This window comes from Rhineura floridana, chromosome 5 (genome assembly GCF_030035675.1).
Source record: "Rhineura floridana isolate rRhiFlo1 chromosome 5, rRhiFlo1.hap2, whole genome shotgun sequence".
NCBI classification, from domain to species: Eukaryota; Metazoa; Chordata; class Lepidosauria; order Squamata; family Rhineuridae; genus Rhineura; species Rhineura floridana.
In genome coordinates this window covers 179,617,434-179,642,155 of record NC_084484.1, presented here as the reverse complement: position 1 = coordinate 179,642,155, position 24,722 = coordinate 179,617,434, and the positions used below count along the sequence as shown (strand labels likewise).

The 24,722-nt window shown below is 44.1% G+C and overlaps 2 protein-coding genes and 1 long non-coding RNA gene across 4 annotated transcripts; 1 reads left to right on the top strand and 2 right to left on the bottom strand.

The window, feature by feature from the left end:
* Window positions 1–286: 286 nt before the first annotated feature.
* On the bottom strand, window positions 287–685 carry LOC133386126 (mid1-interacting protein 1-like). The gene has a single exon (XM_061629733.1). The coding sequence runs from the start codon at window positions 683–685 to the stop codon at window positions 287–289; it is 399 nt and encodes a 132-aa protein (XP_061485717.1).
* Window positions 686–3,263: 2,578 nt separating this feature from the next.
* Window positions 3,264–11,042, top strand: LOC133386019 (uncharacterized). Of its 2 annotated transcripts, none has more exons than XR_009763060.1 (2): window positions 3,264–3,410; window positions 10,757–11,042. It is a non-coding gene; the product is annotated as an uncharacterized LOC133386019 (long non-coding RNA). The 2 variants fall into 2 exon arrangements; XR_009763061.1 differs by lacking the exon at window positions 3,264–3,410 and adding an exon at window positions 9,266–9,482.
* Window positions 11,043–16,854: 5,812 nt separating this feature from the next.
* Window positions 16,855–20,633, bottom strand: NDUFC2 (NADH:ubiquinone oxidoreductase subunit C2). Its single transcript, XM_061628996.1, has 3 exons — window positions 20,355–20,633; window positions 19,484–19,627; window positions 16,855–17,037 (listed from the first exon to the last, which is right to left on the bottom strand). Exons 1-3 carry the CDS (start codon window positions 20,500–20,502, stop codon window positions 16,988–16,990), a joined length of 342 nt encoding a protein of 113 aa, XP_061484980.1. The 5' UTR covers window positions 20,503–20,633; the 3' UTR covers window positions 16,855–16,987.
* Between the last annotated feature and the right edge of the window lie 4,089 nt (window positions 20,634–24,722).

The following is a 24,722-nucleotide window of genomic DNA, read 5'->3' as shown; positions in this document are numbered from 1 at the left end:
CCTATGTAGAGTATACCCATTGAGGCTAATAGATATGGATAACTTAGAGTCATTAATTTAAATAGATCTCCTCTGAGTAGGATTTGGATACAATCCATGGAGGAAAAGGAGAATGTTTGATGTGGGAAGATCCAGCTAGTACAGCCTTCCCCAACCTGGTGCCCTCCAGATGTTTTGGACTAGCCCAAGCTGGGGCTGGTGGGCATTGTAGTCCAAAAACATCTAGAGGACTCCAGGAAGGCTGAGTTTGGTCATTAACTCACCTTTGCTATCCTTGGCATGTGCTTCACCAGCGGAGAGAAATTTCATTCTGGTTGATCTGCCCCATAATTTCATTGTATTTTGAAGTCACAGTGTTGGCTCTCCTTGTTAGCTGGGTGAGGACGTGGTACAAACCGGTTACGTGGTAATGAAAGAGTCCTTCAAGATCAGCCTTCTCCTTGCTTTCCTCTTCTTTGATGCTGGGAGTCTGGCCAACGAGAGGAGCCAAGCCGCCCTCCGCCTTCCACTTGATGACTTTTAGGAGGGTGTAATAGTCATACAAGTCTCTCTCACTAGAGTCTCTGTTGCTAGAGTTGGCCTCAAATGTGCCATCCTCCTGGTCTTCTAGGGAGACTCCCAGGAGAAGGCTAGGAAACATCACCGTTTGCTCCATCTTGCGGACGGCAGAGACATATCCTTCCATGGTGATGGGTTGAGAGTCTCTGGGCCTGACGTTTGTTTCTTTTTCCAAGGTCCCAAATGGGGCTGGACACAAAAGGCTACCTAGGAGAGCCTGCAAATGAGCAGTCATAGGTTTCAGCCTTGCTGGTAGCAATTTATATAGCAATCGTGTGACAGAAGGCGTGACTGGAGTGGTTCTGTGCCAACTACAGACACTCCTTTCCCAGCAACCCAATCCCGTGAATTGCATGATTTTAGGTAATGACTTGTTAGCAGTTTGCAATGTGATTTTTATTTACAGTCTGGATTCCCTCCCAGACCCTTTTGCCTAAATTAGCTCCTTGCCATCAGCTAGGAGGTTGGAGAGTTCAGGATGTCTTTTGATTGACCAATAATCAGAGAGAGTGAGACAGAGTGCCATATTGAGTCACTGGGGCTGGCACTGAATGGAAATCTCCCAATAACTTTTGGCAAGGCACATTCCTGGCCTGTGGGAAGCCAGGGGAAGGGTGCCAGGAAGAACATTGCATAATTTGGGTTCCATTTGTGATAAACTGGCTCATGCCACTTTTTTGCTATGGGGGGGGGGGAGGTTCATGAGACGCAGAGATTTTGCAGACTGCTTGTCAAACCACAAGGCCAGAAAAAGATGTTTGGCCACAACTTAAGTCTGAAGTCCCCTTTGACCATCTAGAAAGGGTCAGGGAATGAACAAGAGTTGGAAACTGGTTTACCCCAGGTCAAGAAATGTGTCTGTCTAGCCCAGTCATATCTATTCTGACTGGCAATAGCCTCTTCGGGGTGTCGGGCAGAGGTCTTATCTTGTCACCTGCAATGTAATCTCCCTTGCTGAAGATGCCAGGGAAAGCACTTGCCAAGAAAGAAAGAAAGAAAGAAAGAAAGAAAGAAAGAAAGAAAGATCCACACTTTCTGAAACAATAAGAGAACTGAAACACAGCCATCCTTCAAAATTTGCACTTATTCAAAGTTTGCAATGTAGTTTGCCAACCAATGTTTACAAAAATGCATATATTAGGGGAAAGTGTGCATACAAATGAATGTATGAGTGAAAATAATATACAAAAATGCATCATATGATGAGAAATTGCTTGCAAAAATGTGTACATTTAGTCAAAACTGCCTACAGAAATATGCATTAGACGACATTTGTACTAAAATGCTAGAGAGTCTTCATGAGGAGTTTTTTAAAATCACAAATTGCTGCAGATATGTGGAGAACTGAATTTTGAAAATTGAGGAACTGAGAGAACTGAAAGTGACAGTTTCCCAACCCTGGTCTGAGTAGGGATAGGGAAGAAATTTGATTCAGTTTGCATTCAAAGACGAATCTACCCAATTCAGATTTTCCAAACAATGTGTGGACTGAAAATGGCCATCCTTCGAAATCCGCACTTCTCCAAATTTTGCAATGCAGCTCTCCAACCAAACAATGTTTACAAAAGTGCATATATTAGAGGAAAGTGTGCATAAAAATGAATATGTTAGTGAAGATAACATACAGAAATACCCTGAAATTGAAGAAATTAATTGCAAAATTGTGTATATTAGTCAAAGCTGCATATAAAAATGTGTTTTTTAGGAGAAATTGACACTAAAGTGCTGAAGAATTTTCATGAGGATTTCTTTAAAAAAACCCAATTGCTGCAGAAATGTGGAGAACCGAATTTAAGGTTAGAAAAATTAGAAATTGTGTTCATATACTAATGAAAATAATATACATAAATATGCATTACATTGCAAAAAATACATTAATTAGGGAAAATATAAATGTTGGGGAAAACATGCTTTGCAAAAATGTCTACATTAGGCAAAATTACATACAAAAATGCAACTATTAGGAGAAATTTGCACTCAGACACTGACAAATATTCATGAGGACCTTTTAAAACAAATTCACAGACTGATCTGGGAATTCATCCCAATTCATCCCTAATCGTGTTTTTTATATTTATCTATTTTTAGGTAGTGCATTTTGGGTGCAAATTGTTAGTTATTTTGGGAACAGCCCTGACTCCCTTCCAGCCTGGTGGGGCTTACAGTGCAGTGGGGCCACTGTTGCATCCACAGCCCTGCCACATATGGCAGCTAGGGCAGAAGGCGGGGGAGGCAGATTGCTGCACCAGCCTGAACCTCAGCCTCCCTGCCCCCTGGAAGCCCTATTTCAGGGCTTTCTGCTGGTTGCTCTCACCCACCCTTCTGCCCGCACGTTTAGTGGGTGGAAGAGGAAGCTCCACACCAGTGGAGTGACAGACATTGCACAGACAGAGACTGGTGGGAGGGCGACTGAGGCCAACTTCCAAGTTCTGTCTCAGCACAACAGGAGTTTGGATTGCTCTGTGGATGTATCATTGTTGCATTTTTACTGCAAAGGAGTGGGAGGCACCTGTGGGCCCTTCTCCTGCAGACAGCAGCACTCCGGTCATATACGTTGAGATAAACAATCTTGCATGTATCCCCTTTGATAGGGAGATGTCCCTTCTAGCTAGAATTGGGGGACATCTCTATGCTTGTTTACCATGATGTCACTTCCTTAAAGGGTGGGGTTATTTACTTCTCTTCCTCTTTCTTTGTTAAGGGATATTGATCTCTTTAGCATAATTCTCCATTAAGCTTTAGGAGTGAGAAGCATTCACATGCTTCTCCTTCAAAGATGATCCTTACCATGGACTCAGATGTCTACATTTTCTATCTAAGATAGAGCCTACGTTTCCTGAACATATGAAAGGGTGTGAGTAAACATTCTTTATACTTTTTACCTAAGAAGACTGTCTTTGTTGTTTATTTAACTAGTGTGTATGAGAGGAAGATGGGACTGGTTATTCTCAGTTCTGCTGCTGCATATATGCTTTGCTAAGAAATAGGACTACAAACTGTTCCTATTTCATTTAAACAATATATGCACCAGTGATGGCTGGTGCCCATTGGGACTGGTGGGGTGGAAGGCTGGGAGCCCAAACAGCAGGTGGATCCAGAGCCAATGACAGGCTGAACCAACTAATTCTAGCTTTGTCCCCACCATCTTCCCTTCTGAGTTCTCCAAAGGCCACCCCCTGGGCTGCATGTTCATAAGAAGACAGGCAGGTGGGGGCTCGCTGAGTGCAGACTGAGGTTGGCGGGGCAATGCCCCATTTCCCCTAACTCACCAGCCTCCAGCGATGCGCCTTAACTTGGAAGGGAGGGCAGGGCAGCACAGAGCGCCATTTGCTGCTCTGCTTCAGGCAGCAACATGCCTTGGGCCAGCACTGTCGATTTGCCAGAAATGTCTCTTGTAGCAAGTGACAGAGCCGGCACATTCCAGAAGGGAAGCAGTGCTTATCGGATGCAGCAGAAAACAACATCAAAGTGGATTAATTCGAAAGACATCCACAAGCAATTTGAAATTGGGAACAAAGGAAACTACCTGCATACAAACAATACACTTGAAAATGGATTACTGCCCCCCAAACAATCCTGGGAACTGGATTTTGTTAAGGGTGCTGCGGATTGTAGCTCTTTGGGAGGGGGTAAACTATAGTTCCAAGGATTCTTGGTGGTGGTGGTGGGAATGGGCTTTAAATGTATGGTGTGTACCCAGCCGAGTCAGACCATTGCGCTGATTGGCAGTGGCAGCAGCTCGCCACGATTTCAGGCGGGGCTTTCTCTGAGTCCTATCTAGACATGCCAGGGATTAAACCTGGGACATTCGGTATGCAAAACAGATGCTCTACCACAGAGTTACAGCCCTTTTAATCAAATCTGTTCTGAATTGGTGAGGCCCCTAAGCAGTGGCATAGTCATCCAGGGTCTTGGGGGGGACGTACACCCTTTACTTTTTTGGGAGCAGGGTCCCTATGTCTCCAGCATCCCGTGAGGCAATCATTAATGACCTAGAATGAGGAGTGAGCAGTGAAGTGGCCAAGTTTGCTGATGACACTAAATTGTTCAGGGTTGTTAAAACAAAAAGGGATTGCGAAGAGCTCCAAAAAGACCTCTCCAAACTGAGTGAATGGGCAGAAAAATGGCAAATGCAATTCAATATAAACAAGTGTAAAATTATGCATATTGGAGCAAAAAATCTTAATTTCACATATACGCTCATGGGGTCTGAACTGGCGGTGACCGACCAGGAGAGAGACCTCGGGGTTGTAGTGGACAGCACGATGAAAATGTCGACCCAGTGTGCGGCAGCTGTGAAAAAGGCAAATTCCATGCTAGCGATAATTAGGAAAGGTATTGAAAATAAAACAGCCGATATCATAATGCCGTTGTATAAATCTATGGTGCGGCCGCATATGGAATACTGTGTACAGTTCTGGTCGCCTCATCTCAAAAAGGATATTATAGAGTTGGAAAAGGTTCAGAAGAGGGCAACCAGAATGATCAAGGGGATGGAGCGACTCCCTTACGAGGAAAGGTTGCAGCATTTGGGGCTTTTTAGTTTAGAGAAAAGGCGGGTCAGAGGAGACATGATAGAAGTGTATAAAATTATGCATGGCATTGAGAAAGTGGATAGAGAAAAGTTCTGCTCCCTCTCTCATAATACTAGAACTCGTGGATATTCAAAGAAGCTGAATGTTGGAAGATTCAGGACAGACAAAAGGAAGTACTTCTTTACTCAGCGCATAGTTAAACTATGGAATTTGCTCCCACAAGATGCAGTAATGGCCACCAGCTTGGACGGCTTTAAAAGAAGATTAGACAAATTCATGGAGGACAGGGATATCAATGGCTACTAGCCATGATGGCTGTGCTCTGCCACCCTAGTCAGAGGCAGCATGCTTCTGAAAACCAGTTGCCGGAAGCCTCAGGAGGGGAGAGTGTTCTTGCACTCGGGTCCTGCTTGTGGGCTTCCCCCAGGCACCTGGTTGGCCACTGTGAGAACAGGATGCTGGACTAGATGGGCCACTGGCCTGATCCAGCAGGCTCTTCTTATGTTCTTATGTTCTTAAAGGGGAGTGTGTTAGCCTCTGAGAAGGGTCTTCTAACATGCTTCCTTGTCCTTTCCTGCTGATTGGAACTAATCAGAGAGAGTCAGCCGCTGAGAAGACTCTTCTCAGTAGCCAACACTCTCCCCTTTTATGCTTATTGGCTCCTAGGGATGCCTGTTGTTATGGGAGAAGGCATTAACAAGGATCTCATTCTCAACTCAGCAGCAAAAAAAGGGAGAGGGGGCATAGCTGTGACTAACATGAAGGGACCCTGCACTTCTGAAGTTGCCAGTACACTACTGCCCCTAAGCTCTGCCACATTCCCAATAATGTCACAGAGACTATGGTGGGTCCCTGAAGACTCCTTGCAGCCTGCGTCCAGCGAGAGCTTTCTGTGCCCAGCATCTGCAAATTTACTAAGGTGAGGGGCAAGCAAGAGGACTCCAGGGAACAGCCTCAGTGGTAAGGACACCAGCTGCAAACTGTGGACCTTCCCCCAAGCATTCAGGGGACTGTGGTAGAGGAACACTGGGAACAAGCAAGGCTGGGAAATGGATAGTGCCACGAGCAAGGAAGTGCTATAGCTCTGTGGTAGAGCATCAGTGGCATCTTCAGGTAGGGCTGAGAGAGACTCCCTGTATGAAACCCTGGAGAGCTGCTGCCAGACTGGGTAGACAATACCAAGCTATATGGATCAGTGCTCTGATTTGGTATAAGACAACTTCCTATGCTAGCTTGATGTAACAAAAATGACAAGGAGCCTTGAACTTCCCAAGCTTTGTGCGCTCCCAAGGTTTAATAAGCCGCATTTGGTTGGGTGATGATCATTCAGAAGACACATGCTCATTCTGTCTCAGTCTCTGGGGCAGGGGGCACGACCCATGGCCCAACTAAGAACTGGTCTGTTTGGCTAGACAGCCTGTGTGTACCCAGCCTGCAATGAACTGCTCAGGAGACCCATCTCCAGACAGAAACAACTTCTCTTGTCTCTGTCATTGGTCCACTGAAAGTCAACCTCACTGTTCAAAGACTGTCCTGGTGTGGTCAAATACCCCCAAAATAGTTACACTCTATTTTAGCCTGATTTTTTAAAAAGAAAGTCATCATAGAGGCAGCTGACAAGAATTACACATGCATACTCCAGCCTTGTAAATAAGCCCCAAAAGCTGAACGGCTATAGCTCAGTGGTAGAGCAGCAGGTCCCAGGTTCAGTCCTTGTCATCTCCAGGTAGGGCTTAGGGACAGTAGTGGCAAATTCAGAAGTGCAGGGTCCCTTCATGATAGTCAAAGCCATGCCTCTCCCTCTTTTTTGCTGCTGGGTTGAGAATGAGATCCTTGTTAATGCCCTCTCCCACAAAAACAGACATCCCTAAAAGCCAATAAGCATGAAAGGGAAGAGTGTTTGCTACTGAGAAGAGTCAGCTCAGTGACTGACTCACCTCCTTTCACTCCGATTGGCTCCAATCAGCAGGAGAGGTCAAGGAAGCATGTTAGAAGACTCTTCTCAGTGGCTGACACACTTTTCTTTCATGTGGATTGTCTCATAAGATGCTGGAGACATAGGGACCCTGCTCCCCCCCAAAAAGTAAGGGGTCTAAGATCTCCTGAGTCCCCAGATGACTACACCCCTGGTAGGTCTGGGAAAGACTCCCTGTCTGAAACCCTGGAGAGCCACTGCCAGTCACGGTAGACAATATCAAGCTAAACGGATCAATGCTCTGCCTTGGTATAAGGCAAGTTCCTGCATTCCACATGTGAGTTCTCAGCCTCCTTGAATACAAAATGTTCAAAGGCTCTGCAATGCCATGGCAGGTTCCCAGGAGTACTCCTCCCACCCCTCTTCATCTCAGTAAGTTTGGGAAATAGGTGGGGGAGGCCAGGCGGGTTCTCGGAAAACACCCATGGCTCCATTTTGGATTGGTTCCGGTCCTAAATGGTTTGCATGTGCACTGGTGTGTGTGTGTCCAGAGAGCTGACGTGTGTGATTTCCCTGATTTCGGATTCCACCCTGTCACTGCCTCTGGCACCTTAAAGGCTAAGCAATCCAGCTAAGCTATTTCATGAGCAGGCCTGGCCCAAGACATTTGTGCCACCTGGGGCGAATGACAAGATGGCACCCTTCCTCACCCACCCCCATCCCACATACAGAAGCTGACTGGATTGGCAGATGGATGGACCTTAATTCAACACCTGTGAAAGGACATACAACAATGGAACCAATTACCTAGAGAGGTAGTGGGTTCTCCTACACTGGAGGCATTCAAGAGGCAGCTAGACAGCTGTCTGTCGGGAATACTTTGATTTGGATTCCTGCATTGAAAACGGGGTTGGACTTGATGGCCTTATAGGCCCCTTCCAACTCTACTATTCTATGATTATATGACATCATCCTCCATAGTCCTGGAAAGCAGCAGGTTAGCTCTGTCCTCTTAACACCTCATTGCAGTTTTCTGCCTCCCCAGCTTTTGCTGCCTGAGGCAGCTGCCTTGCTGTGCGTATTGGTAGGGCCAGAATTGTCAATTCATGTCTGGTTCAGGGCTGTCCTGAGACAATATGGCTGCCTGAGGTGAAGGACAAGGTGGTAAGGTAAACCCCCCCCCCATTTCATTTATATAGAACCTGACTGGACTGGCAACTGAATCTCACTGCTGGTACCATTCTTATTGATGACAGCTGGGACAGCATCGTCTACCATATCCAGTGGCAAAAGACTAGGTCCCTGTTCACATGTTACAGTGTACAATCTGTGTACCTGCGTACAGAGTAAGGTGTAAACACCTCCTATGCTTAGGTGGTTCAGGGCAGGCTGTGTGGCCCTCACAACAGACTGCCTTCCAACACTTCATTGCTGGTTCAGGGTCATCCCGAGACTATACGGCTGGCTTAGGAGAAGGACAATCTGTCTCACTCTCTCTAATAGTAGACCAGCCCTGTTCATGGCTGGCTCAGGGCTGCCTGAGACAATATGGCTGCCTGAAGTGAAGGATGAGAAAGGCAAGCTGTCTCACTCTGCCTAATAGTAGACCAGCCCTATTCATGACTGGCTCAGGGTCAGCCCAAGACAATATTGCAACTTGAGGTGAAGGACAAAAAGGGCAAGTTGTCTTACTCTATCTAATGGTAGGGCTGGAACCTGATAGTTCTTCCATTGTGAACTCAGGAACAGCCTGGACTCTGTACTTTCAGAACAAAAATTCAGCAGATATCCACCTTCTTTCTTCACCTTGCATCAGCTGTATTTCACCCTCAGAGTGCACTATGCTCTATTGGAGATTAAGGATTGCAGACACAGCACAGAGGAACACTTCATGCTCTGGGCTGAGGATTTCAGAAGTGTTTGCCTATATAACATTTCATGCTATTATGGCCAAAACGAAAGGGGTTAAAAAAACATGGGCAAAGATTGTTCCATGTGGCATTTCTCTTGTCGAGACAGATTTCTCCATCTCTGGGGATGGGTCTTGCTCCAAACGACCAGAAGATTTCACCAGCATCCGTTGTAATGCCCAGTACATCTCTGTCTATTACTGAGCGCTTGCAAGATTGCATGGTTTTGCGAGGTTCCAGCAAAGGGTCAAAGTGCAAGGCACGATTCAATTCTATTTTGGGAAGATTTCAATCTGCAAATAAAGTCACGTTGCTGACCGCTAAGAAAAGCAACTGTTGCCTCAGATGCTCAAGGCTAAAGGTTGCGATTACCTAAAAGCAGAACTAGAGAAGTGTCCTGGCACAGAACCCATCACGATCACGCTGTCCATGAATGAGTCCCATCTAGCCTTGCTACATAAACTGCCACTGATGAGATTGGAAGGTATAACCACTCACACGACGTAGAGCTTGTCTTGCATCACATTCGGCACCTCAAGAAACCTCCCAGGGCTCTCCTCCCAGGTATGGAAGATTACTTCCCTGCTGTCCAGAAGATGGAACAAACGGTGATGTTTCCGAGTCTCCTCAGAGGAGTCTCTTTGGAAGAGCAGGATGGCAGGTTTGAAGCTAATGCCAATGGTGACAAAGACCTGTATGAATATTACACGCAGCTGAAATCCATCAAGCAGATGGTGGAAGGGGGTGTAGTGCCTCTTGATAAACGGCATCCCAACTTTGCCACCCGGCTGAAAGAACAGGAGGCCAACGTCACAACAGATCTTGAAGGACTTTTTTATTACCACGTATCTGCCTTACACTGTGTCCTAAATCAGGTGGCTAGGAGAGCCAGCACTGTCACCTCCAGATACAATGAAATTATGTGGCAGATTAACCAGAGCGAAATTACTCTCCGCTGGTGAAAAGTAAAGGTGAGCAATGACTCAGAACAGACTTAATTACTTGGGCTGCATAAACACCATGCATTTAAAGCACATTATGTCCTACAAGGAACCCTGGGAATTGTAGTTTATTGAAGGTGCTGCAAATTGTAGCTCTGACAGGTAAAAACTACTGTTCCCAGGATTCTTTGGGGAAAATAATATGCTTTAAATGTATAGTGTGTATGTAGCATTGGTCTTATTTGAATAGGTATATAGGAAGCTGCCTTATACCAAGTCAGACCGTTGGTCCATCTAGTTCAGTATTGTCTACACTGACTGGCAGCGGCTCTCCTGCATTTCAGACAAGAGTCTTTTCCATCTCTAACTGGAGATGCCAGGGATTGAACCATGGACCTTCTGCATGCAAAGCAGATGCTCTGCCACTGAGCCACGACCCTCCCCCAAAGGAATCTGTGGCCCTCCAACTGTTGTTGGACTCCAGCTCCCATCAGCGCCAGCTGTCATAACCAATGGTCAGGGATGATGGAAGTTGTAGCTCAATGACATCTGGAGGGTCACAGATTCCCTGTACTAAACGGTTGTCCTTGCTACAATTCTATAGTCTCTAGACTCATTTATGCCAGGTAAATTAAAACTATATGTCCCTCTAAACAATATGACCTCTCCAGCCTTCCCCAACCAGAGGCTTGCTATGGTATCAGAGCTGATGCATGTTGTGGAAGAACATAAAAAGTGAGAGTGAAAGACACACACACACACGCACACCATTGTGCAGATCAACTTGTTTAGAAGCTACTCAGGGAGAAGCTAACCTGGACTTTAGATAATTCATTGGTGCTTCATGGGGAAATGACCATTTGGAAATTAATGCTTTCCATTACCATTCATTCACAGGACACATCGGACTCCTTTCCTCAGGTGCCTGCTCCGAGAGCTCCCTCTGAAGAAACGGTTAAGTGGCTGACCCTAAGATGTCTTGAATGGCTGCCAGGAGATGGACAGTGGGGTTTAACAACAACAGTGCCTGAATTTTTCAAGCCCTGGTTTTTGTTTGTTGTTGTTTGTGATGTCTATACCCATATCTGAACTCCAGGACATAATTATGCTGCAGGTGTTACTACAGTATGGTTTGAAAACGTCTCATAATTTAAAGAATAAAACAAGTTTTTTGTATCTCTAATTATGTTTTTAACTGTGGGTGATGACCCCAGAGTACTAATAACTTTGCTTATTTTTATTTTAAAAAGTGTTGCTGTGGATGTAGTAAAACTACTGTTACTTGCTAGTACTATGTATATTCCACAATCTTAGAATCACAGAATCACTGCATTGGAAGGGATCCTGGAGGCTATCTAGCCCACCCCACCCCCAATTTTATATTATATCTGGGAATCTTCACTGAACATTATTTAATATTATTTATTAAAAATGTTTCTATACCACCTTCTATGTCAAGTCCCAAGGCTGTGCACAACTATTTAAAAATACGTATCAAAATGGTAAAATTCAGGAAGAAAACTGCCCTGAACTGGTATGTGGCATCTCCTTAGTCTTATCAGGCTTCATTAGGTTTAATCCCCAATCTATAAAGTTTCACTGACTGATGAGGCATTATCCTTCAACTCCCTGACTCTGCCCCCCCCCCCAGGTTTCAAGGTCTAGTCTACAAGAGATCTGTAACCTAATTAAGACAACTATTGATGCAGATTGTATATTTTTCTTTTTAAAATGTGTACCCTGTCATTACTGCCCGAAAGGATGCTCATAGCAGCTTGCAACATAATCCAAATTAGTGGCAACTGCAACAAAATGTTACAACATATGCCCACCCCCTGACATATGTTATGCTACTGTTAAGGGCTCCAAGCAGCATGGAACAAGAGCCTTGTAGTGCTGTTTAGGCCTCTGGGGAGTTTCAGGGAGTAGGGAGGGGAAAAGATACTCCAAAGTTTTCCTCGGCTGTGCTATATAGCAGAGGAATGGAACCTTTGTCAGCCTGAGGGCCACATTCCCTTCTGGGTAACCTTCAGAGGGCCACATATGACGCCCACACACCAATCTTTCTTTATCCTCCATTCAGGGAAACAAGATGCGTGATCACAATGCTTTCCTGTCAAGGCAAAACCGCCCAAGGAGGTTGTGAAGTAGGAACAGTGACGGGGTAGCCTGGCGAGATGGGTCTGGATGGAGGAGTCCCTGGGGCTAGGGATGAATTTATATCCCGTCCTTCCTCCCAAAAGAGCCCAGGATGGCAAACAAAATAAAACAATTTAACAGCAACAAGAACAAAAGGATTCTAAAAACGGTTAAAAACTTCCTACAACATGTCAAATATGCTTTAAGTTGGAATCCTGCACTGAGCATTCAGTTTTGCCAGACAGCATTTGTGTACTCAGCCTGCAATGAACTTCTCAGGAGATCCATCTCTGAACAAAAATAACCCCCTTGTCTCTCACTGGTCCACCAAAAGACAAAAATCTACTGTGGAGAACTTATTCCTTGACCAATAACCAAAACCAAATGAGCCCAAAGTCAAGGTCTAATAAAACATGATATATTCTGAAAAATATGCAGAAATAGTAGGAAATATGGTCTATGGCTGATAGTCAAAGGAATGCACAATAATAACCAATTTCTAATGTACATGCAATTTGCTCCCACAAATTGTGATGTAAACTGTTTGCTGTGCTGACACGATGTACATGCACTCCCAATGACAACACAGTAAGAAATTACAAAGGTATTCTAATACAGAAGTATAAAATGCAAAGATAAAATACACCACGTATCTGAAATAATTTGCCAGACGCATTTCGACTTGAGACAAGTCTTCTTCAGTGCCATATGTTCGGAAAGTTTCTCTTTGAGCATGGATTTAGAAAAGGCAATAGTTAAAAATATAAAAAATATTTTAAAAACTTTTTATTAACATGAAAGAATATACCAATTCACATTAAAAATATACTTAAAATTTAAAAAAGGCTTACCAAGTGAACTAAGTTGCTGCTGTAGATATCATCTATGAAAGATACTTTACAATCCTTCCATAATGCAGCATGATACATTATACCTACATTAACATAAACATTCAGGATTATATTCCAATTCAAACAAGAATTTAAAATAAAATTTATATCCATAATCCATTAAAATTTACTCACCCAAATGTTCTACTTATTTCTCTTCTTTTTGCTCCTATTCTACATACATATGTTTCCTATTCTGTCCATGCTCAAAAATAAGCTAATTCATATATTTATTTTTCATTTTTTTACAATGACTCAGCATCCAGTGTGAGGATTTGTTGCTGTTATGTGCCTCCAAGTCGACTACGACTTATGGCGACCCTATGAATCAGCGACCTCCAAGAGCATCTGTTGTGAACCACCCTGATCTTGTAAGTTCAGGTCTGTGGCTTCCTTTATGGAATCAATCCATCTCTTGCTTGGCCTTCCTCTTTTTTTACTCCCTTCTGTTTTTCCCAGCATTATTGTCTTTTCTAGTGAATCAGGTCTTCTCATTATGTGTCCAAAGTATGATAACTTCAGTTTCATCATTTTAGCTTCTAGTGACAGTTCTGGTTTAATTTGTTCTAACACCCAATTATTTGTCTTTTTCGCAGTGCATGGTATCCGCAAAGCTCTTCTCCAACACCACATTTATGCAATGTTACATCATCCAAGAGACTGATGCAATACTACCACCCGTACATACGGGCTTCATTCTGTCAGTACTTAACATATTTAGTACAGTGATTTCAATTTACAGAACTTAGCATCTAATGCTATATGCAATCGTCAATCATTTTGACAGAGCCAAACCAAATAAATATATAAATTTTTCATGGATTATGGAGATAAATTTTATTTTCTGAGCGCTGAGGCACATTCAGTGTCTGCTACACGTAGGCTCCCTTGAAGTGTTCACTGTGGCTAGGACTAAGTGCTCAAGTTCATCAGCTATTCCTGGAGATTGGTGTGTGTGTGTGTGTGTGTGCATTTCTCCAAAACACTGCAAACCTCCAAACTAAGCATCTGCAGTGGCGTTGAGAAAATCTGCCAAATCCCTGCGCTAAGCCATTGCAGTGCTAAGCCAACCAGCGTTGGGAGCAGACTAAACAGCCACTGCGCCTATTCTGCAAATGGTGGGGAGGCAAGAGGGTGAGCCTCCTCTCCCCCCCACCCCGCTGCCTTGACTGGGACCATTTAGCCTATCGTCTCCCAGAGGGACCTTCCCACCTGGCCAATGTGTACCTTCATTATGTAAACTGTGCGAAGTAATGCAGAAAGGGCTGTAATTTAGTGGCAGAGCATCTGGTTTGCATGCAGAAGGCCACAGGTTCAATCCCTGGCATCTCTGGGTAAGGCTGGGAGAGACTCCCTAGGCTCAGCTACACGGTGGCTTAGTGTGTGTTTGGTGCTGCTTACATCCCTTTAATTTGCATGGTTCACATGACATTACTGGCAAACAAGCTATCACAGTTTCCCCCCTGTAAATCCATACTAACACAATCTGCTAATATGAAAAGGGAAGGAAAAAATATCATCACTCTGTATCTCTAGTGCTTGCAGATGTTGTGCTCCAAAGCTTATAGGTGGGTGTTTCAATCATTCCCCTCTCCATGCCCACTCCCTCCTCCTCCCTTTGTTCATTTCATTTCCTGTAGGCTGACAAACAACTTCCGGCAGCTCTCCCCCATTCTGCAAGCCTTTTTTATGTTGCTGCAAACAGTGCCTTATTTTTCTTTCTCCCCTAACTTGTAGGCAAAAAAGCTAACACTGCTCAAACAAAGATTTGTATTTCAGCTGTTATGTATCAGTGAAAATACAAATAATCCTGGTTGTTGTTTTTTAAATGAAACTTACTGGTAGAACAAACTGAGTGTGCTTGGTTGCCAGGTAACCAGAGGGAGTGGAAATGTTAGAGGGCGTGGTCATTAGGAAACCGCACAATTTATCCTTCGCCTCAATGTGAATAGAATAACACCATGTTTACAGATGGCAGTCTTCTGATGTTCTTATGTCCTGCTCGTGGACTTCTGGAGGCATCTAGGTAGAAACAGGATGCTGGCCTAGATGGATCACTGGTACCCAACAGAGCTCTTTTGAACTCACCAGCGTAGTGTGAAGGCAACAAGCCCTTCTCTGTTTTGCCCCAGAAACTGGCATTGAGAACCATACTGCCTCTGAACATGGAGGTGGCCCTTCAGATATTGATGGACAATCTTACTCGACTACGAGTGATTGCCAATGAGCTCCCTTCATCCCTGATCATTGGCCAAGCTGGCTGGGACTAATGGAGTCCAAAAGCATCTGGAGGGCCACAGGTTTCCCTTCCCAATAGCCATTGATAGAGCTATCCCCCATGAATTTATCTAACCCCGTTAAAGCCACCATGCAGCAGTCAAGTCCTCAAGTTAATTATGCATCATAAATTCCCTATGCTCCGCTTCAATCACCGAGGTCTTCTGATGGGGCACTGTTGGTGGTCCCACATGCCTGAGGTTCAGCTGGCCTTTAATGTGGCTGAACCTGCGTTGTGGGCCTCCTTGCCAAAAGAGGTTCAGCTTCATTTGTATCCCTGCTTAATTTAGATGTCTTCTAAAAACTATTATATTCAGATAGGCCTTTCAAACCCGAGATACTTGTGCTGACGTGATTGATGTTGCTTTTACAGGCTGTATCCTGCCTTGTGATATTTTACACGAAAGTGCCTTTTATAAATATATACATCATATATAGTACTTTCAGCAGCTGAATCTATCGCCAACCAATTTCATTTGGTAACCCCAAATTCCAGTTTCCACAAGGGCAGGCATGTTGGGCTGATGTAACAAAAATGACAAGGAGCTTTGAACTTTCCAAGCTTTGTGCGCTCCCAAGGTTTAATAAGCCGCATTTGGTTGGGTGATGATCATTCAGAAGACACATGCTCATTCTGTCTCAGTCTCTGGGGCAGGGGGCACTGACCCATGGCCCAACTAAGAACTGGTCTGTTTGAATAGACAGCCTGTGTGTACCCAGCCTGCAATGAACTGCTCAGGAGACCCATCTCCAGACAGAAACAACTTCTCTTGTCTCTGTCATTGGTCCACTGAAAGTCAACCTCACTGTTCAAAGACTGTCCTGGTGTGGTCAAATACCCCCAAAATGATTACATTCTATTCTGGATGTATTCTAGCCTGTTAAAAAAAGAAAAGAGTACTGTTCATGATCATAAAGAGGCAGCTGACAAGAATTACACAGGCACTGCCAGCCTTGTAAATAAGCCCGCAAAAGCTGAACGGCTATAGCTCAGTGGGAGGTTCTGGATTCAGTCCCCGGCATCTTCACGTAAGGCTGTGAAAGACTCCCTGTCTGAAACCCTGGAGAGCCAGTGCCAGTCAGGGTTCAAAATACTGAGCTAGGTGGGCCAGTGGTCTGACGCAGTATAGGGCAGCTTCCTATTTTCCCAAATTTGTTTACTAGCCTAGCAAGATGAAATAGATGTATTAAACTTTTTTCTTAAAAAAAAAACACCTTTAAAATCTCATAGGAAGCAAGTAGGACAGGTGTAAGTTGACAAAGCAAAAAGGTTTTAGCTCAACAAACAAGCTTTCAGGTCACACTGTACTTCCTCTTCAAAAGGCTTATGCCACCAAAACAAAGAGCAGTCGAAATCTGCAAATAAGGGAGGTCTGTTTGAACAGGCAGCTTCACCAAACCTGTGGTATGCAATGCTGGGTCAACATTTCACAGCACCATAGTGTTAGAAGGGGGCTTGTGGGCCCTCTAACATTTGGGTAACTTTTATGAAACTACCTCTAGTGGCTGATGTACATACTTTGCTTTATTTTAAATTGTTTTATTGGATTTTAATATTGCATAATTATAACTTGCCCTTGGACCTTGAGGTGAAGGGCTGACAAATAAGACCTAGTCCTGCTTGAAACATTTAAGATGTTCCATATATTAATTAAATCTAATTCTAATCCCCCCCATACAATATAAACATTCTTCACTTAGTCATTGCTTTAATAAGATTACAGTCTATATGTTTAAATCACATTATGAACAAATTCCATGCTCAGGAGTGGAGCTGGGGGACACACAGCACTGAACAAGACTGCAGCTGCATGCAAAGTCTTCAGCGAACAGGATAGAAAGTCTCCAGAACTTCTGCCATGGTTTTCTTATCTACAAAAGAGAGGAAATTTAAAAGGACAATTCATATTACAATGCAAAATAAAAAAGATTTCAATGTAGATAAGGCAGAAATATCCTGACCCCAAGCTTATGGAAATCTAAAAAACCATGCAAACAAGAACAGGACTAGCAATCCTGTACTAGAAACCCAAATTATGCAACCAGGATCTATGTAAGAAGAGCCTTGCTGGACCGACCAAAGGTGCATTTAGTCTAGTCTCCTGCTTCCCCAGAGCAGCCAATCACATGGTCAGATCTTCCTAGAGTGGCCAATCAGAAGCCCACAAGCAGGACACAAAGGAAATCCTCCTCCCTTACTCTTCCTTCCACCCTAGCAACTGGTATTTAATGGCATATTGTCTCTAAACCAGGTCCCGTTGAGCCACTGATCTGGCAATGGTCTGAAGTGATCACGTGACTGCTTTACAAGAGCTTCAGGATTGCTTCTACCCAATCCCCTTCAAGCCTGTAAGGCAGGGATATAATTGGACCCTTGCATAACATGCCGGGCACATATTAACAGCCTCAAGGCAAGCCGTCAACTGGGTATTTGTTCTTGCTCCTCTCACTGTTCACACATATCCCTCACGTCTCCCATAGTGCCGCTTTTCAAATAGGAAAAGCATTCCTCCCAACCTGGCCCAACATTTCGAAGCCCAAACAGGCAATGGAGAAACCTCTGCAGTATTCAGCAGCGCTAAGGCTGCATGACATCGTGCATTCACATGCCACAGAACCGAGGATGTGTGCATTACCTTCTCTAGGGTCAGGAGTGATAGAGGTTACACTCCCGACAAAGATTTATGTGTACCTGAGTACATCAATTACACTGAGTTTAAGTGTACTCCAACTGTGCCCCATGCCTGCAGCTGCCATAGTGCTGCTCTGTCGTGTCCCCAGCAGAAGCAGACAGGAAGATATGAATAATTGGTAGGCAGGACCAGGAAGGAAGCAAGCAAAAACGATGCGATTCTGTCCATCCTTAAAGATTAGGTGTTTCACCCCTTTTACATGAACCACTGCCTTGGGATGCAAAGCTGTGGCAAGATGGCTTTCCCTGTGGTGCCACCCCATATGTGAAGTTACTTCTCTCTTCATTTGTGTTCCCCTGGCAATTGGAAACATTCCTTTTAAAATGAGCTTTTGATTCTTTTCCTGCTTAATGTTTATACTGTGAGCGCAAGGTCTTTTTGTTTTTTGCTGCTGTTTTTAGTTTGATAATTTGTGTTTTAGTCATTGAATCACTTTTTTGATGCTTGCTTTTATATTTGTAAACGGCTTTGAGCAACTCTTTTGTGGAGAATGAGGTACAATTATTTAAAATAAATGAAATAATAAAGCCCTCAACATAGATGTGGTATGAACTGGCCCTGGTTTCTTCAGGATGATGCACAACAGATTTCTCTCTTTCCACAACCCCAGTCCCCCTATTTCAACCTTGCAGAACACATTCTCTCTGTTAGACAGAATTGGGATCTTCCATAGCCACAATGACATAAAGAAAATATGGTAATGCACAATTGTCTTCATACGCACCACTGTGAGGGCTGGAACTCTGATGTTTGGTTCTTATGTTCCTCACCAGGTGGGGTTCAGCTGTGAATGCCCCCAGCATGAGAACATAAGAAGAGCCTGCTGGATCAGGCCAGTGGCCCATCTAGTCCAGCATCCTGTTCTCACAGTGGCCAATGAAATGCCCATGGGAAGTCCGCAAGCAGGACCTGGGTGCAAGAGCACTCTCCCCTCCTGCGGTTTCCAGTGACTGGTATTCGAAGCATGGCTCTCTTTCTCTCCCTACCGTTTGTACTATTTGAGAACCATGAGTATCTTTCAACATAGGGGTGTGCACGGAGCAAGTGTCTGTACAAGCACTGCTTTCCTACACCCCCTTGTTCTATTTTTGTGCTTTAGAACACGGCTGTTAAAAGCCACTTGCTTAGTTGTCAGATGGCAAGCAAGGTTTGCTCTTCTTGATGACCAGAAAGAGAAGCTTTACAACACTGTGGCTGGTGGCAGGCTGGGGAGGACTTAATATGGCTGCCAGCCAATAAAGAATATTTGGTTGTAAACCTTTAAATTTAACTAAAATCATCGATTAATCTGTTAAATAGCCACATACTTTCAATACAATATGCAAATGCAAATGGCCTGCCTTCAATTCAATTCTGACTTATGGGCGACCCTACGAATAGGGTTTTCATGGTAAGCAGTATTCACAGGGGGTTTACCATTGCCTTCCTCTGAGGCTGAGAGGCAGTGACTGGCCCAAGGTCACCCAGTGAGCTTCATGGCTGTGTGGGGATTTGAACATGGGGATGGGGAGGTTTAAACTTTCACTCCTGGCACACTGAAAGCTAATCACACACCCCCACACTGCTCAGTTGATAGGCAATGGGAACAGTTGAGGAATATACCTCTCAGCTTATCATAAATGTACCTTTTTCCTTAAAGTCCTCAGGATGCTGCTTCATATACTCCGAAAGTTCTCTGTCCTTCCTGGCAAAATTGTAATTGGCTCGTTTACGAAGGTAATAGCCTATATAAAAGCCAACTGATGCCCACAGGATTTGGCGATGGACCCCTGGAATAGGAGAAGGAAAAATGGGGGGGGGGAGAGAGAAAAAAAATAGTTTAACAGGATGAATAGAGATCTCCATGCAGTGTTTTGCTGTTGTTGTTTTTTAACGTTGAACTAAGCATAATTCAAAGCACCTGTAACTATGCCCCACCCACAGCACCAAATTTTATATCTTGCTCAAAGATGGCAAGTACCACAATAAGAATGGCTTATTCCCTTTTGGCCAGGGTTATGACTTCCTAACAATCTGGGCTTTCATTTCCCTGGGCACTCATGCTGATGTATGCAGGGTGCAATTTCCTTGTGTGCCTATCTCTATTTTCAGCATGTACAGAGTCATTTCCCTGGGCACTCATGCTGACTCTTGAACACACAGAGAGCAATTTCCTTGGGTGCTATCCAAGCTTTGAGCATGCACAGAGTCATTTCCTTGGGGGACTCATGCTGATTCTTGAGAATACAGGGAGCAATCCCTTATAATTCTAATCCCAGAGTTGAGCATGCACAGAGTCATTTCACTGGGCGCCCATATCGACTCTTGAGCATGCAGAAAGCGATTCCTCTTGGCGCTAATCCAAAATCTAAGCATGCACAGAGTTATTTCCCCGGGCACTAATGCTGAGTGAGCATGCAAGCTGCAATTCCCTCGAACGCTCATCCCTCTCCTACAAGTCAGAGAGGACGTACGATTACGCACCCTAACCTCTTCCCCCCCCCCTTCTCGGCTAACCCGCTGCCAGGATCGGCTTCTTGTTGAGGCCGTTGTCTAGCAAGGCGCCAGTCCAGCCCATGAAGGCCCCCCAGAGGGAGCCCACGTTGGCCAACGAGGGAGGCGGGATCGACCGCGCTTCGTCAGGCAGTCGGATGTACAATTCCATGACGCCAACCGGGTAAAGACAACCACGCAGCCGACCCGGCTCTTCGACTTCCCGCCGCGGTTGAAGCTGTTCACGGGCCCAACTGCAAGGGTAAGGGTGTGGCGGTCCGTCCCCAAACACCGTCCCCCTCCCCGGCCTCCCCTGCAACACGAAGGTTCCGCGGCTTTTTGGTTCCCCCTACCTGCTAACTACTTCATATGCACGGCTCGGATAACGAAGTGTCAGCATCAGCAAGGCTGCACTCCAAGGCCTAAATCTGGGAGGTCGCCTCACTGAGCTCCACGAGGCTTGTGTAGGTCTGCACTCTGAAGACACCCTCTCTCTCTGCAAGGAGGACTGGATAGGAGGCTGAGCCCAGGAGCAAGCTTGGAATGCGAGGGCGCCGTAGCAGCCATAAGGCAGCCACCACCTCTTCTTCTTTTTTGGGGGGGGGGAATGCCCTGGCAGTGATGCTCCTACCGTAGACAGAAACCCAACAGGTGACAGTTTTCATGATGGGGTGTGTGTGTGCGTCTATGGGGAAGAAAGAAAGAGCCTGGCTGCCGGATCAGGCCAATGGCCCATCATTGTGTTCTCGCAGTGGCCAAATGGATGCATGAGAACATAAGAAGAGCCTTTCCGGATCAAGCCAGTGGCCCATGTGGTCCAGCATCCTGTTCTCATAGGGGCTAAACAAATGCCAACGGGAAGCCACCAAGCAGGACCTGAGAGCAATAGTGCCCTCCTCATTTGTGATACCCAGCAACTGTCATTCAGAGACATACAGTCCCTGAAAGTAGAGTCAGCACATAGCCATTGTGGCTAGTAGCCATCGATAACCTCACCCTACATCAATTTGTCTAACCCTCTTCTAAAGCCATTCCAAGTTGGTGGCCATCACTAACTAGTGCAAAAGACATAGTTAAAGGTATCCCTGAAAACAATCTGAGCCTTGGGATTTGTTTTCAGTACCAAAACTGAAACGGCCCTTGCACACTAATGTTTACTCCTAAACTTTCTTCATTTCAGTAGCCTAATTCAAATGGGAAAAGGCATGTTTTTAAACAATTGGGAATCAGAAATTGTTGCAGATGCATTGCAAATCATCCAGACATCTACAGATAAGATTCTGGTTTTCCTTTTGCCCAGTCTACCTGGAGGAACAGTGAAACTGCTCAATTGTAATTAGGAGACAATGGGTTCCTTTCTTATTCCAGGTGTTAATAATGGGGCTTTGGAGACAGAAATAAAGCAGGAGACTTACTGAATTCTGTGAAGCCAATAATTTGTTTCTTGTGAACACTTTTTTGGAGCAACCGAAAAGATGACTGTACATGTGGACATCACCAAATGGTCAATATAGGAATCTAATTGATTACATAATTGGTAGCAGAAGATGGAGAAGTTCCATACTCTGTGATAACAAGACCAGGAGCAGACTGCGGTACAGATCATGAACTGGTAATATCGAAAATCAGAGTAAAGCTAAAGAAGAAGAACAAAGCAATCATAATGCCAAAATACAATTTAAATAACATCCCAGAAGAATATAAAGATCAAATAAGGAACAGATTTGAGGCTTTAAACTTAATTGACAGAGAACCAGAAGAACTATCGGGTGAAGTCAGAGACATGATCAGGGAAGAATACAAACAGATAATACCTCTAGTTAAAAAGAAAGACGTCAATGGATGACTGACAAAACTCTTAAAATGGTTAAAGACAGAAGGAAAGCAAAAGGAGACAGAAACATGGTCAGAACCCTACATGCAGTAATACAACTAGTACGTAGGGACAAAGAACTATTACAATAGTTATTGTACAGAAATAGAAGAGGACAACAAAAAAAGGTAGAAGCAGCCCTATTCCAAAAGATTAGAGAAAGGGAAATTTAAATGTAAGAGTAGGGATGTTGAATAAAAGGAAGATGGAAGCAATACACTGAAGAACTCTATAAAAGAGATGCAAGGATGACAGATTCATTCACAGCAGAACTGTACAATAAAGAACCAGGAATTTTAGAATGTGAGGTGAAAGCTACTCTTAAAATACTTGGAAGAAACAAGTCTCCAGGAACAGGTGGCATACCAAGAGAGTTGCTACAAGTTACTGAGACTGAATCTGTCCAAATTTTGATAAAAATTTGTCAACTAATATGGAAAATAAAACAATGGCCCACAGATTGGAAGCCTTCAATATACATCCCAATTCCAAAGGGAATCACAGGGAATGCAGTAATTATCAAACTATTGCCTTAAGATCTCATGCAAGTAATGCTCAAGATTCTACAACAAAGGCTCTTAACATATATGGAGCAAGAAATGCCAGATGTCCAAGCTGGATTTAGAAAGGAAAGAGGCAAATATCGCAAACATAGTTGGATAATGGAACGGACCAAGGAATTTCAGAAGAAAATCACCCTGTGCTTTAGATTACAGCAAGGCCTTTGACCGTGTAGATCATGAAAAACTACAGAATGCTTTAAAGGAAATGGGCGTGCCACAGCATCTGATTGTCCTGATGTGCAACCTATACTCTGGACAAGAGGCTACTGTAAGGACAGAATATGGAGAAACTGATTGGTTCCCCATTGGAAAGGGTGTGAGACGGGTGTATTTTATCACCCTATTTGCTTAATCTATAAACAGAACATATCATACAGAAGATGGGATTGGATCAAGATGGAGGTGTGAAAATTGGAGGAACAAATATAATTTCAGATATTAGACGATACCGTACTACTAGCAGAAACCAGTAGTGATTTGCAACAAATGCTGATGAAAGTTAAAGAAGAAAGCACAAAAGCAGGACTACAGCTGAACGCCAAGAAGACTAAAGTAAAGTCAACAGAAGATTTACATAACTTTAAAGTTGATGAGGACATTGAACGTCAGATTATCAATACTTAGGCACAGTCATTATCCAAAATGGAGAAAACAGTCAAGAAATTAGAAGGCTAGGACTGGGAGGGCAGCTATGAGAGAACTAGAAAAGGTCCTCAAATGCCAAGATGCATCACTGAACAGTAAAGTCAGGATCATTCAGACCATGGTATTCCCAGTCTCTATGTATGGATGTGAAAGTTGGACAGTGAGAAAAGTGGTAAGAGAAAAATAATCTCATTTGAAATGTGGTGTTGGAGAGCTTTATGCATACCATGGACTGCAAAAAAGACAAATAATTGGGTGTTAGAACAAATTAAACCAGAACTGTCACTAGAAGCTAAAATGATGAAACTGAGGTTATCATACTTTGGACACATAATGAGAAGACATGGCTCACTAGAAAAGGCAATAAAGCTGGGAAAAACAGAAGGGAGTAGAAAAAGAGGAAGGCCAAACAAGAGATGGACTGATTCCATAAAGGAAGCCACAGACCTGAACTTACAAGATCTGAACAGGGTGGTTCATGACAGATGCTATTGGAGGTCACTGATTCATAGGGTCGCCATAAGGCGAAATCAACTTGAAGGCACATAACAGTAAAGATTCTTTTGCTGCAACATACTAACATGGCTACTCCCTCGGGAAGTGGAGGAACGGCTTTCCATTTTCCAGTCCTGCTCCCCATAAGCCCCTTACCTGTTATTAATTTAATTTGTATGCCACTTTTCTATACAAATGCAGCCAAAGTGGTTCGCAACACAAAGATGCTTATGAATTTAGCATTACACTAATGGTCCAACATCAATGGATTTTGAATGTAACTAGACAGATCAGCAACTGAATTTTGGACCTCACAGTGTACAACAGCGATGGGAAACCTGTAGGCCACTTGATATTGTTGGACTAGAACTCCTATCATAATCTCTGACCATTGGCTATACTGGCTAAGGCTGACAGAGGGGCAGTCTGATCCAGGAATCGGGTATTCTGACAGGTTTGTGCATGTGCATGCAAAAAAAATCAGTTACACACCTTGGAAGCTGATATTGCTTCCAGAGGCTCAGCAGCAATGGTGGCCAAGAACACTTTCCCCCACCAACCATATCCTTTCCTGAAGAACTCAGATCTGGCCAGGTTTTGCATTCCTTAGTAAGCTACAAGCTTGGTTATTCCATCATGCAAGGCTACTCCTGAATAGCGTCCATCAACTTCATCTGGTGCAAAACGCTGTCAACAAGATAGTGGCTGAGGCTGGACAACTACAGCATTAAGTCTAATTTTATTTCCTCCAGCTGCCTATTCATTGGCAGGATTAGTTCAAGGTAGATTCTTACCAGTAAAATAGCTCCCTGGCTC